Below are 18797 nucleotides of genomic sequence, written 5' to 3'. Positions count from 1 at the left end.
TTCTTGTTTAAATGTTTTGATGTTGATTAAATATATTTTAAATAGTTATACAATTCTGCATCTCTCATAGCAAATATTATTTTCGTTTTAATTGATGCTTACAGCTAGATTTTTTTGCATTACAGCCTGTGCCGTTCAAAGCCTACTCATATTAAGCGGGCGAATTTTTATATACTCTATATCTCGAAGAGGAATCGAGCAAAATATCAAGTTTGTTATATTTTTGGAAAGGTAATTTTAAATTATTTTCAATAAATTAAAAATACACAGGGTGTCCCATATAAAAAATCAAATTTTCGGTTGATAATTCTTGAATTATTAATTTTAAAAAAAGTATACTTAAACCATTAAATTTTACGTAAAAAGGTGCTTCGGAAATGTTTTCAAAGAAATACAAAATTTTCCATAACAAAAAAGTTACAGCGATTTGTTAAAAATGTACATTTTTGAAAAACACCCCGTAACTCCGAAACGGTAACAGATATCGATATGCGGTTTTCACTATCATGTTTTTGACAAAAATTGAGCTCCAGACACCGATAAGTTTTCCTCTATCTCCTATAGAAAAGGGTGTTTCCATATAAAAGCGTCGAATTTGACCCACCCTGTACAGGGTGGTCGAAATTGGTCTCTTTTAACAGCGAAAATCTATGTCCTGACTAGATAGAGCAAAACCGACGTGGATGTCATGGGCTCGATTTCTGAGACACGTTTAATGGCATAAACCGCATGTTGATATGTTCACTGCCAACTGAGATACGGAGTCTTTTTTCATTTTTTACCATTTTGAAAATTGCCCATAACTTTTTTTATTTCGCGGAATAATAAAATTCAGTAAAGACGTTCTTAAGGCACTTTTTTAAGCACAATCCAGTGGTGTAGTCAGTTTTTATCTATGCTTGCTCTTTTTGTCATAATTAATAAAAAATATAATTATTTAAATGGAAATCATAGTTGGCTATGAACTTAAAAAATGCTGATGTTTAACCCTTTCCAACGATATACAGTTATGGGTATTTACTTCTAAGAATGAGAGAAATATTAGTGTTTTTTATCTTTGTATCGAAGCGGGCCTTGATTTTCTGTTGACCTAGTTGCCTAATTGTTCTTTATCGCAATTTAATATTCTATATTATTATTTATCTGCAAAATTAAAGACTTCTGAAAAGATAAATCAACATTCTATATTAGTTTTGCCAATTACAATTAAAACGCCATTAAATGGAGAATTTACAAAGAATCGGATTGGAACAAGGGGCTCCATATCTTGGTCTGCTAGGTCCTGTGATTTAACTTCTTTCGACTTTTTTATGGGGGAAATTAAAAGACCTTATATATAATAAGAGAAGAACGATTGGACGAGAGAAGAATTACAGAAGGCTACTAGCACAGAATATCTAGCTACGCAACAGAAAAATACTCGAAATGAAAGAGCTAAAATTGCACAAATAGAATACTAGATGGCGCAACAATATCATAATCAGAATATAATTAGAAATTTTGAACTTTCGGTTTTGGATCGACGGCTCGTCGACGGCCTTATAGTTCGGCTAAATATGCACAGTTGCCAGATTCAAAAAGACTTGAATTGGCATCCCATTCTTTTTATTGTGTATAATGCAGTATGTGTTTCTTTCTATTCTTCTTTTCTTGTCAGATACACTTATATTAATTATTCCTTTGGCTATTAAAATAATTTTATGTATATTATTACAAAACATATACATTTTAATATACACTACCTTATAATGTTAACTAAGAAAATACATTTAATTACCTTTAAAATTAATAATATACAGGGCGATTGATAGTGATATTTATTAATGCTGGAACGTTAGTAATGAAATATAAGTTTAATAATAATGGAAATAATTTATTAAAATGCAGTACAAAAAATGTTAACTGACTAAAAAATACTATAATAACAAATTTCTTCCGTTTGCCACGTTATTTATATAGACCTAGGTAGATTTTAAAAAGTGACACAGGTACAATTAATAATATATTAGTTCGGCATAAAAGTTGCTGTCACGACATCGAACAATAAATTAAAATTCGTAAAATAAATTAAAATTATTAATTAAACAAATCTTTATAAAGAAACGCAAGTATACCAAATTTGGGCCCAATCGAACTCCAGGAAATGATATCATAATAGTGTACTATATTATGGTACCACTCGATATACTTTAAGGTACCATAATATTGCAATGTCACCGAAGATCCGTAGTATACCAAATTTAAGAACAATCGAACGCCATGAAATGGTATCGTAATATGGTACTATATTAAGGTACCACTTTATATACATCATAGTTCAATGATATTACAATGCAACCGAAGATACGTAGTATACCAAGTTTGAGCCTAATCGAATGCCAGGAAATGGTATCGTAATATGGTACTATATTAAGGTACCACTTTATATGCATCATAGTACCATCATATTACAATGTCACCGAAAATACGTAGTATCCCAAGTTTAAGCCCAATCGAACGCCATGTACGTAATATAGTACTATATTATGGTACCAGTTGATATGCTTCAAATAATAATGCATTGTCATCAAAAATACGCAAGTATATATCAAATATGAGCTCAATCGAACGCCAGGAAATGGTATTGAAATATGGTACTATATTAAGGTACCACTTTATATGCATCATAGTACCATCATATTACAATGTAACCAAAGATACGTAGTATAACAAATTTAAGTCCAATCGAACGCCAGGAAATGGTATCGTAATATAGTACTATATTATGGTACCTCTTATTATGCTCCTTGGTACTATAATATTACAATATCACCGAAGGTACGTAGTATTCCAAATTTAAGCCCAATCGAACGCCATGTATCGTAATATAGTACTATATTATGGTTGTAATTTCCCATATAAATTTACATATAAAATGATAGTGATATTCATTTCATAGCTATCGCTAACGCCGTTTTTTCCCGATTATACAATATGAACTTGGTATGAACACAATCGAACGTCAGGAAGTGGTATCATAATACATACATATACATTAGAACAATACTTATTATATTGTCGCCGAATTACAATGAAAATTCAGGATTCAATTATACAATCAAACGTCAGGAAGTGATTGTAATTTAGCTCATAAGATTTAATTCCAACTAACATGGCAAACTGAAAAAAAACAGCTCTGATCTATTTTAATATGTTTAAATGATGTAGCAAATTTGAAGGTAGGCTTTATCAGGAAGTATTACGATATGAATTACACAATGGCAACACTGCACAAAATTCTTTTAAATTTTGTTTGTAGAAAACTGTTTTCTTTTAAATTTATTGCCCTCTATTATGTAGTAGCGAAACTACCACATCAAAATATCTGATTTGGAGACAGACTTTTAAAGCCTGTCTCCTTTTGCTAACTACAATTTTATACATGTAACGAGGCTTCTGTTGCGTAGCTAGATATTCTGTGCTACTAGGCAAGCTTTTGGATTTATTACACCAGTTCGCCTAATAAATCGCTGTAACTCTGTGCGCAAAAGATGTTTATTATGTATTCAACGAGGAGGTGCTCAGTTTGAACATCTTAGATGAGTTTTTTTAGAAAATTATATTCGTCATTCAAAAAATAATTTTTTAGCTTTGTTCTTTGTTTCTTGTATGGATTTCAATTGTCATTACTAAAACTAATATAGAATGTTAATTTACCTTTCCAAAAGTCTTTAATTATGCAGATAAATAATAATATAGAATATTAAATTGCGATAAAAAAATATGATATATTTTGTTAGTAAATAAATACGTACCTTTCGTGAGTGCTATGAAAATGGGAATATATTGGTTGTGTTGTGTACAGATAAGGCAGGACTTGCAAATTAAGGATACAATAAATAATAACATAATAGCATAATATCCTATTTAAATATCAGAGGTAAGTTTTTTTCTTTTTATTGATAACAGTGCTACTAGCAATCACCATTAAACAAGAAACGCGCCTTGGCAATGGGTGCCTTTATGTGGCGTGTAACAAATATCTACCATTTAGGTGAAATTTTGAAATTTTCAGTTAAAAATTTAATATCTTAAAAACGTGTCAACATCGGTAACTAGTACATTAAAATTATAGGAACAAATTGCAGAAAAAATCCGGTAGCTCTCAATTTTTTTTCAAAAAGAAGCATTTTTTTTTAAATCTTGAAGCTTAAATATCTAACTCGGTTATTTTGAACTTATTTGAAAAACGGCAAAGAGAAAATATGCTTCTTTTATCGAGATCTACCAGCCCTGAAAATATTTGCACTTATTTAAGACTCATCCTGTATATGTAAAAAAGTGTTATAAATTCATACACACAACATATCGATTTGGAAATCTGTGACGTTTACCCATATCTGATGCTGGCGCCCCTGATCCTTTTTGTTCTGTGTTAAAGTATATACAGGGTGGCGCACCTCATTCGCCTCGGTTGATTATACGAAAACGGAAAGATATAGAAACAAAATATTTTATGAGTATATGTGGGAAGGAAATGTGCATAAATTAAAATGATTTAGAAATGTACAGGGTGTGTCAGAACTAAGATCCATACCAAAGTTATATTTTTTCTTATGAAACACCCGGTATTTTATTTTATTTTTGGATTCTTGGATATAAAATAACGCATTTATTATAAGGGTTTAATATGTCTAAAAGCTTAGGTTTTTGAGATATTTAAAGATATTTAAATATGCATGCTATAATAAAAAAGTTGTGAACACCTTGTACATTACTTTTCAGAATTAATTCTTGTGCTGACTTTCAAGCCAGAGAAATAAACTTTACAAAAAAAGTTGATTGCTTCCTTAAATGTATACAGGGGTACCAAAAATTATTGGTTTATTTTAAATATTTATTTTACATAAAAACTTCGATGTTTCAAATGCAACACCCTGTATTTTTTAAAATAAATCGAAGCAGATTTAAATGCTCTTTCAGACTATATTAGAGTTTCGTATACCTATCTGGCTCAGATTTTGAATAAAAAGCAATTTTTCAATAAAATTGTAATCAAGATGGCTGTTGTCGCCATGATAATTTTCTAGTGACACTTAGTACCCATTTTCAAAATCGACTTTAGTTTATGGACCATATTTACATTTATAACAGGTTATTTTTATTTAATTTACCTACAATAAGGTTAATAAGTAATTATTTATTATCTTATCAAGAAAAATGAAGCTGTATCTGCTGGTAGAAGGAATAGATATGTTACTAGTAATTTTGTGAGGGCAATTGCTTGTTAGCCTGAAGGTTTATGCTCAAAGATATCCAAATAGGAATTTTCTTGACAAGCTTTTATTTGAAAAACTACTTTTCCTATTTCGCAGAGCTGATATGTACCTATATGAAAAACTTATTAGGTAGAAACCTGTCGTTGGAAGTGAAGAAAATGAATTTGCCTTAATTGGTTCTTTTATAGAAAATCCAATATTTAATTATTTACCGTTAATTATAAGTCATTAACAATAATCAAACAACTACCTACTTCTTTATTTTTCTTGATAAAATAACAAATACTTACTTATTAAACTATGGTAGGTAAACTAAATAAAAGTAAACTGTTATAAATTTGAATAAAGTCAATAAACTAATGTCGATTTTGAAAATAGCTACTAACTGTTACTAGCAAATTACCATGGCGGCGTCAGCCATCTTGATTGTCATTTTATTGAAAAATCGCTTTTTATTCAAAATATGAGCCAGATAGGTATAGGAAACCCTAATATAGTTTGATAGAGCATTTAAATCTGCTTCGATCTATTTTAAAAAATACATAGTGTTGCATTTAAAATAACGAAGTTTTTATGTAAAATAGATATTTAAAATAGACTAGCAATTTTTGATACCCCTGTATACATTTAAGGAAGCAATACATTTTTTCAGTAAAGTTTATTTCCCTGGCTTCAAAGTCAGCACAAGAATTAACTTTGAAAAGTAATGTACAGGGTGTTGACAATTTTTTTTATTATAGCATGCATATTTAAATATCTTTAAATATCTCAAAAACCAAAGCATTTAAACATATTATATAAACCCTTATAATAAATGCATTATTTTGTCCCCAAGAACCCAAAAATGAAATAAAATACCGGGTGTTTCATAAGAAAAAATATAACTTTGGTATGGATCTTAGTTCTGACACACCCTGTACATTTGAAAATAATTTTAAATTATGCACATTGTCTCTCTACATATACCCATAAAAAAATTGTTTCTACTTCTTTCCGTTTTCGTATAATGAACCGGGGCGAATGAGGTGCGCCACCCTGTATATAAAAGGATATTTTCAAAGAATTCTATGTTTCAGATTAAATCTTGATTTTTTTGCGAATTTTCAGTACGGATTTAATAACTCGTTTACATAATATTGTGCTTTAGGGAAGTGATAAAATAATTAGCTGTAAGAGCTCTACTATTGAAGTCGTTTAGCAGAGTTAAAAAGGCAGCATAAATGAATAAATTAAGTAGGAAAAAACTTTGCTTTTCTTACTGGCGGATATTTTTCTTTAATTTAATGTTAAATCTATGCCGCATAAAAATTAAAATGTAGATTATTATTTTAAGTTCAATTAATAAGTTTAGAAATGTACGATAAATATTATTGCGATCTGAGGGAAATGTGAAATCTTATATCGTATAATTATCATACACCGTAGCATATTAGAGTATATTGTTTTATTAGGAGTAAAAATGATACTTTTTGTGGCGAGGCTGTACGTTTGACAGGCTGACATTACCGGCGAGGCACAAAAAGTCATTTTCACTCCGAATAAAACATTAACGCCCCAAATATTTTTTAAACAATTTCAAACGTTGCAAATAATATAAAAAATAAAAAATAATACCTTGTAAGTAATTATGTATCGAGAAACTGCTTTACGCTCATTGAATTTGACACTTTATGTCAGTTTAATAATATATTTTTGTATTTTTATGCAGGGGCGGGAAAGTGAAATAGCAAAAGCGGCTCCCACCGTTTCCACGGAAATTTCAAATAAAATACCTCCAGCCACGATCGCTAGGTGATAGTGCAATTAATTTTTAGATTAGGAAGTTGTTACTAGTAATTGCCAGATGGCGTTAAATCAGAATTTTTTTGTAGTTTCCATAGTTTCCAACGGCCATTGTCATACTCATTGCCTGGAAACTTATATGGTGAAATTTTGATAAAATAATTTAGTACATACTAAAAACACGGTATGTCGCTAGTGGTAGGAATAATAATTTTTAGAGGTTTATAATTTATTTGGTTGCCTGTGATATGCATATACAGGGTATTTCCTAATTAATCTAAAAAATAAAAAATCGTTAGAAAACGGATTAAGGCGGGCTCTTAATAAGTGTATTTATTTTTTTCTCCACAACCGTTTGATGAACAAGAAAAACTCAAAAGATCAATTTTGTTGAAAAAGGATGGCCAGTCAAGAAAAAATATATTTTATTTAAAAAAGCAGTGGGGTACCATTTATGTTAAGCAAAAAGATCTATTTTTTTTTTAATTTTCAGCACCCTGTAGATCAGAAAGTTCACCCCCCAGAAAGTTCAGCACCCTGTAGATCACAATTTTTTTAGACTAATTCGAAAACACCCTGTATATTGTCAACTTGACGATGATTGCTGATAAATCAAAAAAACACCTTTTCAGTGAAAAAAGCCTGATTTTCGCATGAAAAATTTTGATTTTTATTGAATTTGGGCCTGTGTCTACAAATACCGGTTTGTTTTTTAATTTTCTATCTATCTAAATTTTAAATATCATAATCAGAAATAGTTTTATTATTTATTAACTGTAAAAATGGTATTTTCTTGTTGTGTTACATCTTGCAAAGAAACTAATAAAACTGCAAAAATGCTCTTGTTTCCAAAAGACGATAAGGTATGTATCTTAGATAAAAGAAAAATATATGGTACGTATGCGTTGTTTGATTTAAGTTTTATCAAATATTGTGATTTACTTTCTACCTTGTAGTCAAAATTTATTTTTAATAAACTGTAAAATATAAAATATATTCTTATGTTTTATTAAAGTTACTCTGATATACTAATATATCAGTGTAACTTTAAAAATAAATCCTTTGAATTCAAATTAATATAAACATGAAAAACATTTACAGCAGAAAATGCGAAGGCGCTGGGTTAAACGTAGTCCCTACTAAAAACACGGAGGGGCGCTTTGACCCAAAATTTTAATATTAAGTTTCATATCTATCTTAATAGTAGATTATTTTCTTTTATCTATGGTTTAATAACATATTTTTGTACTTTTATGCAGGGGCAGGAAAGTGAAATAGCAAAAGCGGCTCCCACCGTTTCCACGGAAATTTCAAATAAAATACCGCCAGCATCGATCGCTAGGTGGTAGTGCAATTAATTTTTAGGTTAGGAAGTTGTTACTAGTTATTGCCAGATGGCGTTAAATCAGATTTTTTTGTAATTTCCATAGTTTATAACGGCCATTGTCATACTATCGTAATATTTTTAAAAAATATTGTCGTTGTCATAATGCTAATCATATTATTATGTGCATTAAATGTCTAAATGTGTATTATTGGAAGGTTGACATCAACTTTCTTATTTTAAATGGGGGCTCATATTTTTTATTACATAGTTAAATTCTCTGTAAAATTTTATGAATTTTGATATTAAACACTCTTTACATAACATTAACCGTTTTTGAAAAAAAACATTTTTGACGAAGAAAACTGTCTGTTAAAAAAATGTGTATAGCCTAGGTCAAGTTCAGTAATTATCACAGCCACTGTAGCATAAAGAGAAGACATTCATGTGGCTATCTATTTCAAAATTAAATTGTTTGAATGTCATATAATAATGATGGCCGCAACTGTCATGGAATTAAGCTATAAAGATATTATCACAAATATTTTTTTTCCAAATGGAAACGCACTTTTTTTTATTTTACTAGTAAAAAGGTTTTCCAATTCGTTACTTTTTGATTATACATTTTCCTATGCCCAAAATAATTCGTTTTTAAGTTATTTAAGACTTAGTTTTAAAGCGTAAATTTTTCTTCATTTTAACCATTAGCCTATGACTTTAAACGTCAAGTAATGTAAAACATAGAACTAGCCCATGGTACAAAGAAAACACGGTATGATCGATAGCGGCTCCAATTTCGTTCAGTTCGCGCATACCACCTGTGACGTCACTAGGAAAATAACATAGACTTAAAATAAAATATAGACTGAGCATCTAATTCATAAATAGCTGGAAAATGCGGTCAGACAGTGTCTTGTTGTTGTTTTAGGTTATAACGAGTGCGACACGAGCGATAGATAGGTTGTCTCCGTCGTAACGGTCGTTCCCTGACGTCTCTGACGAGAAATGCAACACTCTCTTTCGTTTCTCAAGTACACCTGAACTCTCCGTATCATAGCCGGGTATTTTTTTTATTTTATTGAAGCTATAATTCAATTAAAAATATAACGTATTTAAACTTTTTTATATTTTATTAAGATTTAGGAGAGGTTTTTTAAATAAAAGTTTAGAAAAAACATTTTAGAGTGCAAAAACGATAAAAATAATAAAATGCATGTTATAGAAGAAATTCTAATAATCGAAATTACGTATTTAATTTTTGAAATTAATAATAAATTATTAATTTTAGTCAAACATTTACAACAATAATATTAATGAAAACAGGATCTATTCTCTAGATATAATAGAATCGGCGGCAGGGAAGGAGAAAAAACTTTATGATTGTTGTCATTTTTTTTCTGGTAAGTGATGTCTTATGTAAATTAGAGAAAACAGAAATCTGTTCAATTAACGCAAGCTTTTAGGAAGTGGTTAAAATGAAAACTACATTTCGTCGGTTTACAAGCAAAACACACCAAGTCCAATTATTTAAATTTTGACTTATTTGTATCATTTGACTATATTTCTTCCAGAATATATCTCTATATCCAGGAAAAATCTACTATACCTTCTAAGAATTATTAGTTTATTTTTTAAATTACTTTCATATTCTTTTTTTTAAGTCCATAATGGCGCATATTAGTTCATTAAAAAAGTATTCGTTTTTGGAGTTAGTGTGTTTTGCTTGTAAACCGACGATTTATTTAACTCGGTACTGTCTTTATTATACCGGGTGCGTCCTAAAAGTGGCTCACCCCATAATTTTTTTATTTTTTCAAATAAAAAAACAAGATTTGATATGTTAGTATATGACATAAATTAGGATTGATTGACGCATTCAATTTTTGGTCACTTCCTGTTTCACCGGAAATGACTATAACTTTTGATTTTTAAATGGCACCCTTGCTATATTTCTACTTTATTCGATAGACCATAACACTCCGAATAGAACGACATATCATATGTCAACCTTTGCCATTTTCGCATATGGTTTAATTGAAATTGTAACACGCGGTTCATAACGAGAATTTGACTCGAAATACCAAGTGTGTGGTATCAATATATTCATAAAAAATGCTTTTTCCAAATATGCTAATGAGTCACCCTTGTTCCATTTGAAAAAATTGACATATGATTAAAAATACGATTTGTGCATCTTTTAACCGGCCTAGACAAGACACGAAAAACATTAGATGATCAAAACTATTTTTCCAATGCTCCTTGATTAAAACTTAGTGTTTTTAACGCCGCCATGGCACCCTGGATTGATATTTAAAATACGATTTGTTTTTAAGCGACAATGTCAAAAGTGGAGATATGATATGTCATTCTATTCAGAGTGTCATTTTCTATCGAATAAAGTAGCAATATACCGAGGGTGCCATTTAAAAATCAAAAGTTGTAGTCATTTCCGGTAAAACAGGAAATGACCAAAAACAATTGAATACGTCAATCAATCGTAATTTATGTCATATACCTACTAACATACAAATCTGGTTTTTTATCTGAAAAAATAAAAAAGTTTTATGGGTGAGCCGCGTTTGAGACGCACCAATTATATTAAAAAATATTATTTCACAATGTAATATAATTTTAAAATTCTTTTATGTTATTTTAGATTCTGAAGATAGTTTTAGAATAAACCTGAATATATTTTTAATATAAACATTTTTTTCTACAACAACGCCACTGACTCCCAATTGGTAAATTGAGAGTTACCTACCGGTCGAAAGTCGTTTCAAGACTTAAATGGATTATATATGTCAAATTTCTTGCAAATTTGGCACTGGCGAACCATATTTTATAGTTCCTGAACAGAAAAATTAAATAAAATAAACACTTAAGGACTACAAACTAAGAAAATGCGTTAATACAGCCGGAGACATAGCGGCAACGAAGCTTTACTGCACACGTGCGAGGCGTACTACAAGGTAGAGACGTGAGAAATATAAAATAACACGCGACCGGTGCTATCCCCAAGTCTCTTCCTATATTTGTTCAACTGTAATAAATTCATGAATAGGCGACCTCGCCTCTAATCGGTGTTGCCATATTGTGAAGAACTTATCCTTTTTAAATAGTATCCGACTTATAATTAATAGTATAAGGACTATTTAATACATCTATGGAATATTAAAACCTACTTTATTAATATGTAGTATTAATATCTCAATTTATGTGCATAATAAGAAAAAAAAAATATTGATAATATTAAGGACGTGACAACATAGGCTGGATGAGGAAAGCTCGGTCGACTGTACCCAGAAGTAAACATGTGTACAAAAAAGATTGTTTGACCGCGATTAGATGTAAATAGTATATTTTATTTTAAGTCTATGGAAAATAAGGAATAAATAAAAAAATAAGGAAAGTTGACAGGAGATCTGCATTTTTTAAGGTTATGGTTAAGAATTGTTTATTTTTTCTGACTTTTTAGTTCGTTTAATTTAATAATTACTAAAACCGGCAGCTCCAAAAATATATTTAAAAATAAAAAACAAAAATCCAAAATATTAATTATCTATTAACATGGATTTGGAGGATAATAGGTAAGAATACTAAATTTATTTCTATATTCGGTATAAAATTGTTTATTAGGTTTTTAGTTTGCGATGTTTATGGTAAATAATTTTCATGTTCATCGTCTCTGAATTGACATGAGTATATCTATGAAAAAGTAACCACAAGAGGAATTGTTACATCGTTTAAAAAATGTTGGGAAGCTGATCGTTTCCAATCGAAAAGTAGAAATTGCCTATGCAGATGAATGTATTGTAATTGTAATAGAAGTAATACCAAGGGTGATATTTATGATACTTAATTAGTGACCTATGCTTCCTTTTATATGTAGATGTTTCAGGTTTTAGGAGTAAATCGGTTGAACGAAACCCAAAATTTAGAGGAAGTATTTGCATACCCACAATATGCCCATCAAGGATTATAGCTCAAATTTCCTTTAATGGTAGGCAATTATTGAATACAAATTAACTTTTTAAGTGACTGAAATATTAAATAGTTTTCAATATGGTATATCACTGTAAAAATATATTACTTCTAGGTACGATTAGGGCCCAATACATTTTAAAAAGTAGAGTATTATTTTATATTAAATGAGGTATTCAACAATCAACAATCAATTTATATTAATACCGGAGAATAAAAAATAACAGAATAAATAGTTCTTTTTTATACTACAAAAATAAACTATAGAATACAACAGTATTTAAAAAATTAAATAAAAATGTTATGCCCCGAGATTCGAACTCCGGTCTCTCGCTTCCTAGCCTCACTCTTTATGCACTGCTCCACAGTAACTTGCTTAGCGACAGTTCAATGACGGTATATAACAGGAACTAGCCATGTCATATTATGATCCTTTGTTCAGAAATCAGTAATAGTAACTCTTAAACAGGCAGTATTTATAATATAGAAAATCCAGATAATTAGTTTTCTTCTGACAGATGGAAATAAATTGTCTGATTGTTTGACACTTAATGTCAAAGGTAGCTAGATAAAATCAAGAAAAATATACGTTTTAAAACGAAATCTTAAAAAACTTTAAAAAGATTTATTTTAGGTATAGGAACATGTGTAGTCAAAAAGCAACTATTTTGAAAAACCTTTTCACTAGTGAAATAAATAAGGGGGTTTCCATTTAAAAATAAATGATTTATGATTTTTTTAATAGATCAATTCCATGACAGCTACCGCCATTATTATATGACATTCCAACAATTTAATTTTGTGGCACACAGTGGCTGTGGTAATCACTAAATTTGACTTTTAGGCTAGGTTTGGTTATAACCTAACCAAACCAAAACAGTTATGGTTGTTCTGGGTGTGAATATGATAATCTGAAATCAGCTGGGTTTACTGTTTAGATTTTTCACAACTCAAAAGTCCATAAAATAAAGGGACGTGTTCAATCTGCTCTTTAATTACACAACTAAATAATTATTCTACAATAAAATAATTATTGAAAAACACGTTACGTCTTATTTGTCAGCCAATGCCGCTCTTCTTTTTCTTTTCTTCTTGGCACCGATAGACTTCGCTCGGGATTCTATGCACAGCCCTAGTATGGATGGGATTGTCGATATCGATCCGCCACATAGCCCCCCCGTAGTGAGTTCGCCAACGGTGAATTTACGATACATCTGGAAGTGGCGGTCTTGAGAGTAATTTTCTTGATATGGTGAAGGGCGTCTTTTTCTTGACAATGGCGGGTGGCATCTTTTCTTGATGTTTCTATGCTTGATATTTCTTCTAGGTATGGTAATGCATAAGAATGTTCTCCCTGTATTTCTCTGCTATTGGAAACATATGCTGGCTTCAATCTATCTACTGATATACTTTCTGTACGCCCATTGACATCTATCTTGAAAAATTTTTCGTTCCTGAACAATACCTTGAATGGACCAGCATATGGTGGAGATAAAGGTGGTCTTACTTGGTCCTGTCTTACAAAAACGCAAGGCGTTTGCAAAAGATCCGAATGCACGAATGGTCTGTGATTGGCATGGTTGCTTGCGTTGACTGGTTTCAAGTCCCTCATTGTTGTTCTTAGTTTCTTAATGAAATCCACTTCATCGATTTGTTGTTGGGAACTGCTGAAAATTTCACCTGGTAGCATTAGTGTTGTGCCATAAACCATTTCGGCTGCTGTACTATGTATGTCTTCTTTTAAAGTGTTTCGTATACTAAGTAGGATTAGTGGTAAACTCTCAGTCCATTTAGTGTTATTTGTTGCTATTAAGGCATTTTTAAGTGTCTTATGAAAACGTTCAATCATTCCATTGCCTTGAGGGTGATAAGCAGTGGTTTTGATATGAGTAATGCCCAGTAAATTAGTGAGATGTTTGAATAAGTACGATTCGAATTGCCTACCTCTATCTGTAGTTATTTTCTGAGGTATTCCAAATCTTGCAATCCACTTTTCTATCAATTCTTTTGCAACATTTTCACTTGTTATTTCTTTGATAGGTATCGCTTCTGGCCATCTAGTAAATCTATCAATTATTGTTAATAAGTATTTATAATCATTGGAAGGTGGTAATGGTCCTACAATGTCCATGTGTATATGAGAAAATCTTTGCTTAGGTACCTCAATTTTAAGTAATGGTGAATGGGTATGTTTGTTTACTTTGGATCTTTGGCACTTAATACATTCTTTTACCCAGATATTAATATCCTTTCTCATATTTGTCCAAACAAATCTGCTTGATATTAATTTTTGACTTGCACGTTGCCCTGGATGTGAAATATCGTGAAACTTTCTGAAAATTCTTTTTGTGTAGTCCTGTGGAATATAAGGTCTGATTCTTTGGTCAGTTAAATCACAGTATAATGGTTCATCGCTGTCTGGAAGTTTGATAAGTTGAAGTTGCAAACTGGATTTGACTGTTTTGTTTATAATATTTAGTAAATTCTGGTCTTCTTTTTGTTTGCTTGCAATGTCATTGTAATTGATCTGCTCTATGGTACAAATGGTTGGTCTGGATAAAACATCTGCTACTATGTTTTCTATTCCTTTTATATGTTGGATGTCAGTGGTAAATTGACTAATAAATGTTAATTGTCTGATTTGGCGTGGAGAAGCTTTTTCATGCTTTTGTTTAAAGGCATACATTAAGGGTTTCTGGTCGGTGTAAATTGTAAATTCCCTTCCTTCCAAGAAATGACGAAACTGCTGCACACCACTATACATTGCCAATAACTCTCTATCATATGTGCTGTAGTTTTGTTCAGTGGTGGACAGTTTTCTGGAAAAGAATGAAATAGGTCGTACTATTCCATGTTGAGTAGCTTGATGTATAACTCCTCCAATAGCTTTGCTGGAAGCATCTACTGCTAGAGCTAATTTGTCATTTGGGTCAGGATAGATTAGTTCTGTTGAATCTGCTAACAATTGTTTTATTTTCTTAAAAGCGTCTTCGAGTTCTTGATTCCAATCTATTTTAGCTGATTTTGATTTTACATTTTGTAACAAATTAGTCAGGGGTAACATTTCTTGAGCAGCATTAGGTAACCATCTTCTATAGAAATTGATCATGCCCAAAAATTGTCGAAGTTCCTGGATTGTTGTTGGATTCGGAAAATTTCTAATGGCTTCTACTTTTTCAGGTAATGGTCTTATTCCTTTAGATGTGATTATGGTTCCTAGAAATGTTACTTCTTTTTCGCCAAATTTACATTTTTCTAAATTGATTGTGAGACAATATTTTGAAAGTCTGTTGAAAACAGTGTCTAAGTGTTGTTGATGTTCTTCACGAGTTCTGGATGCGATAAGAATATCGTCGATGTAAACATAGACGTATGAAAGGTCTCGAAAAATGTGGTCCATGAATCTCTGCAGGGTTTGTGCTGCATTCCGTAAACCAAATGGCATTTTTACATACTCAAATAGACCAAAAGGAGTGATAATTGCTGTCTTGGGAATATCATCCGTGTTAACTGGAATTTGGTGAAATGCTTGAGTTAAATCAATGGTTGAGAATATGCTTTTGTTGTGTAAATCATATGTTATGTCTTGTATGTTGGAATAGGGTAGCGATCAGGTTTCGTGACTGCGTTGAGTCGACGATAATCGCCACAAACTCTCCAAGTACCATTTTTCTTCTTAGTCAAATGTAATGGACTTGCCCAGTTAGATGACGATGGTCGTAAAATACCCTGTTCAATGAGCTTTTGGAATTCTTCTTTAGCAATAGATAATTTATCTGGTGATAAACGTCTGGGTTTTGAATAGACAGGTGGGCCTTTTGTTTCAATAAAATGAAAGGTATTTATTTCAGTTTGTGTTTGACAAATGGGTCCAAGTATATTTGAATATTTTGTTAACAATTCTGTAATGATATCTGCTAAATGGATAGCCTTTACACCCAAAACTTCTGTGTCTCTGACTTGGCAGTATTGTGTTGTTGTAGTATAAGAATCAATAAGTTTTCTGTGTTTTAGATCAACTTGAATACCAAAATGGGCCAAAAAATCAGCTCCAATGATAGCATGGGTAACTTGTGCTATAACGAACGTCCACGTAAATTTTCTGTTTAAATTGAGATCGATAGTTAATTCCTTCTTGCCAAAAGTTTTAATTAGTGATCCATTGGCTGATAAAAGACTGAAATTTGGATCAGAATTGCCTGGGAACCTTGATAACGGAAGGACACTGACATCTGCGCCAGTATCAATTAGAAACTGTAATCTAAATTTCTTGTCTGATATAAAAAGGCGGCTTGGTGTTGTAGGAGATCGAATTGCCGCATCTATCGACTCCCTGCTTCGTTTCCCATAAATTTACATGGTTTTTCACACTTCTTTGCTTTCTTCCCAAAGTTTTCGTGGTACCAACAATTTTCATTAGTGGACTGTGAAGATCCTTGCTTCTGTGGCTTGTTCTTGAGTTCTGTTGTTAATTTATTGACTTGTTGCTTCAATTGGTTAATTTGATCTTCCAAACTAGACATACCATAGAGGTTTGCTGGTCTGTCTAATGTTTCATTTATTTTGTCAGCTATTTCAGCTAATTTTGTTAGATCTTCGCCACTTACCATTAATATGGCCTTCATTGTAGATGGTAACTGCTCTAACCAAAGAGTTTTAATGACAGAGTCTTGTAATTTATTGTTATTTAGGCTCTGCATTTTGTGTAGGAGTTGTGAAGGTTTCTGATCTCCCAATGCAACTCCTGCAAGCAGTTTTTGGATTCTGACTGTATCGTTATCTGCAAATCTGCTAATTAAACGATTTTTGAGTGCTGAATACTTGTCTGTTGCCGGTGGACTGCGTATAAGGTCGGCTACTTCCGTAAGTGTTTCGCAGTTTAGGCTGGCAACTGTATAGTCGAACTTGCAATCGTCAGTTGAAATCCCAGCAGTTCGGAACTGACATTCAATTCTGTAAAACCATAGTTCTGGCTCAGCTTTCCAGAATTCGGGGGGTTTGAAACTGACTCTGCACAGTTCATTTATTGGTTGGTTGTTTGTTGATTGATTGGAATTGTTTGTTTGAGTAGTGCTAGCTTCTGGATTGTTTGTTTGCATGTTTGGTTGGTTGGTATTGATTGTAATTTCAAGCTTCTTGGATCACGTCGGGGTCACCAATATGGTTGTTCTGGGTGTGAATATGATAATCTGAAATCAGCTGGGTTTACTGTTTAGATTTTTCACAACTCAAAAGTCCATAAAATAAAGGGACGTGTTCAATCTGCTCTTTAATTACACAACTAAATAATTATTCTACAATAAAATAATTATTGAAAAACACGTTACGTCTTATTTGTCAGCCAATGCCGCTCTTCTTTTTCTTTTCTTCTTGGCACCGATAGACTTCGCTCGGGATTCTATGCACAGCCCTAGTATGGATGGGATTGTCGATATCGATCCGCCACACAGTTTTTGTCGTCTAAAAATTTTAAATATTTTTTTTCTAAAAAACGGTTAATATTAGGACAGGTTTAATATCAACAATTCATAAAATTTTGTCAGATGTAATTTGTAATGGGCGCACCCATTTAAAATAAGAAAGTTTCTGTCAACTTGCGGTATTTCCGGGAGTGCCACCATATTGAAAATATTTTTAATCGATAGATCACGTTGTAAAACAATGATGTGCAAAAATCTCTGATCTAGATGTTGTATTTCTCTAAAAACTTCTAATGCACGCTCAGCCTGAGACACCCTGTATACCAAACCAATAATCTATTTATAAAACAAAAATAAAACCGAATTTTAACTTGTATTGAAACACGGTTGAAACAACAACCGACAATTTGTAAAGCGGTGAAACCTAAAGTTTCTTTAATTCAATATCTTTCAATCATCGCAAGGGCAGAACTTTTAAAATAACAAATAATAGAAAATATCCTTCTAACTGAAATAAATACTTTTGATATGTTTTCCTAGATTAAAAAGAAATAAGAAAATAACGTTAGGAACTTTTAATAGTACATCAATTCGATATCTTCGAAGTCTGAAATATTGAAAGTAAAATCCACTTTTAGCTAGTATAGCAATTACGATTCGGAGTATTGAACTTTTCAAGTTTCCTTTAATGCAAAAGAATTGTAGTTTAATCAATCGTGATGGCCGGAAGGATCTTTTTCGATGTGGCTGTATATCAATTTCCCCAATTTCGAAATTGAGAACAACGACAGATTACCATTTCTAGATGTATTTAGTGCTAATAATTGCCTGGAATTTGAGATTTATAGAAAAAAAAAACACTAAACGTAGTCATATTCTTAATGAGTTTATCATATTGTTGAACATCACATGGCTAGTTTAAATTTCTTAGTTTACAGACTACTTAGTTTTCCACTTACCAATAAAAGATACGAAATGGAAAGAAATTACATTAGGAATGTAGATGAGTGTAATGGATATTCTCGTTCATTA

At 31.4% G+C, this 18797-nt stretch overlaps 1 protein-coding gene across 1 annotated transcript; it reads right to left on the bottom strand.

The window, feature by feature from the left end:
* Nucleotides 1-15924: 15924 nt before the first annotated feature.
* LOC115889532 lies at nt 15925-17444 on the bottom strand. The gene is made up of 2 exons (XM_030909568.1): nt 16703-17444; nt 15925-16577 (listed from the first exon to the last, which is right to left on the bottom strand). The coding sequence occupies exons 1-2, from the start codon at nt 17442-17444 to the stop codon at nt 15925-15927; spliced, it is 1395 nt and encodes a 464-aa protein (XP_030765428.1).
* Nucleotides 17445-18797: the final 1353 nt, after the last annotated feature.

The sequence above is a fragment of the Sitophilus oryzae genome, unplaced genomic scaffold, assembly GCF_002938485.1.
Source record: "Sitophilus oryzae breed Bouriz unplaced genomic scaffold, Soryzae_2.0 scaffold_1177_pilon_pilon, whole genome shotgun sequence".
Lineage (NCBI taxonomy): Eukaryota > Metazoa > Arthropoda > Insecta > Coleoptera > Curculionidae > Sitophilus > Sitophilus oryzae.
This window is presented reverse-complemented; position numbering and strand designations above follow the sequence as displayed.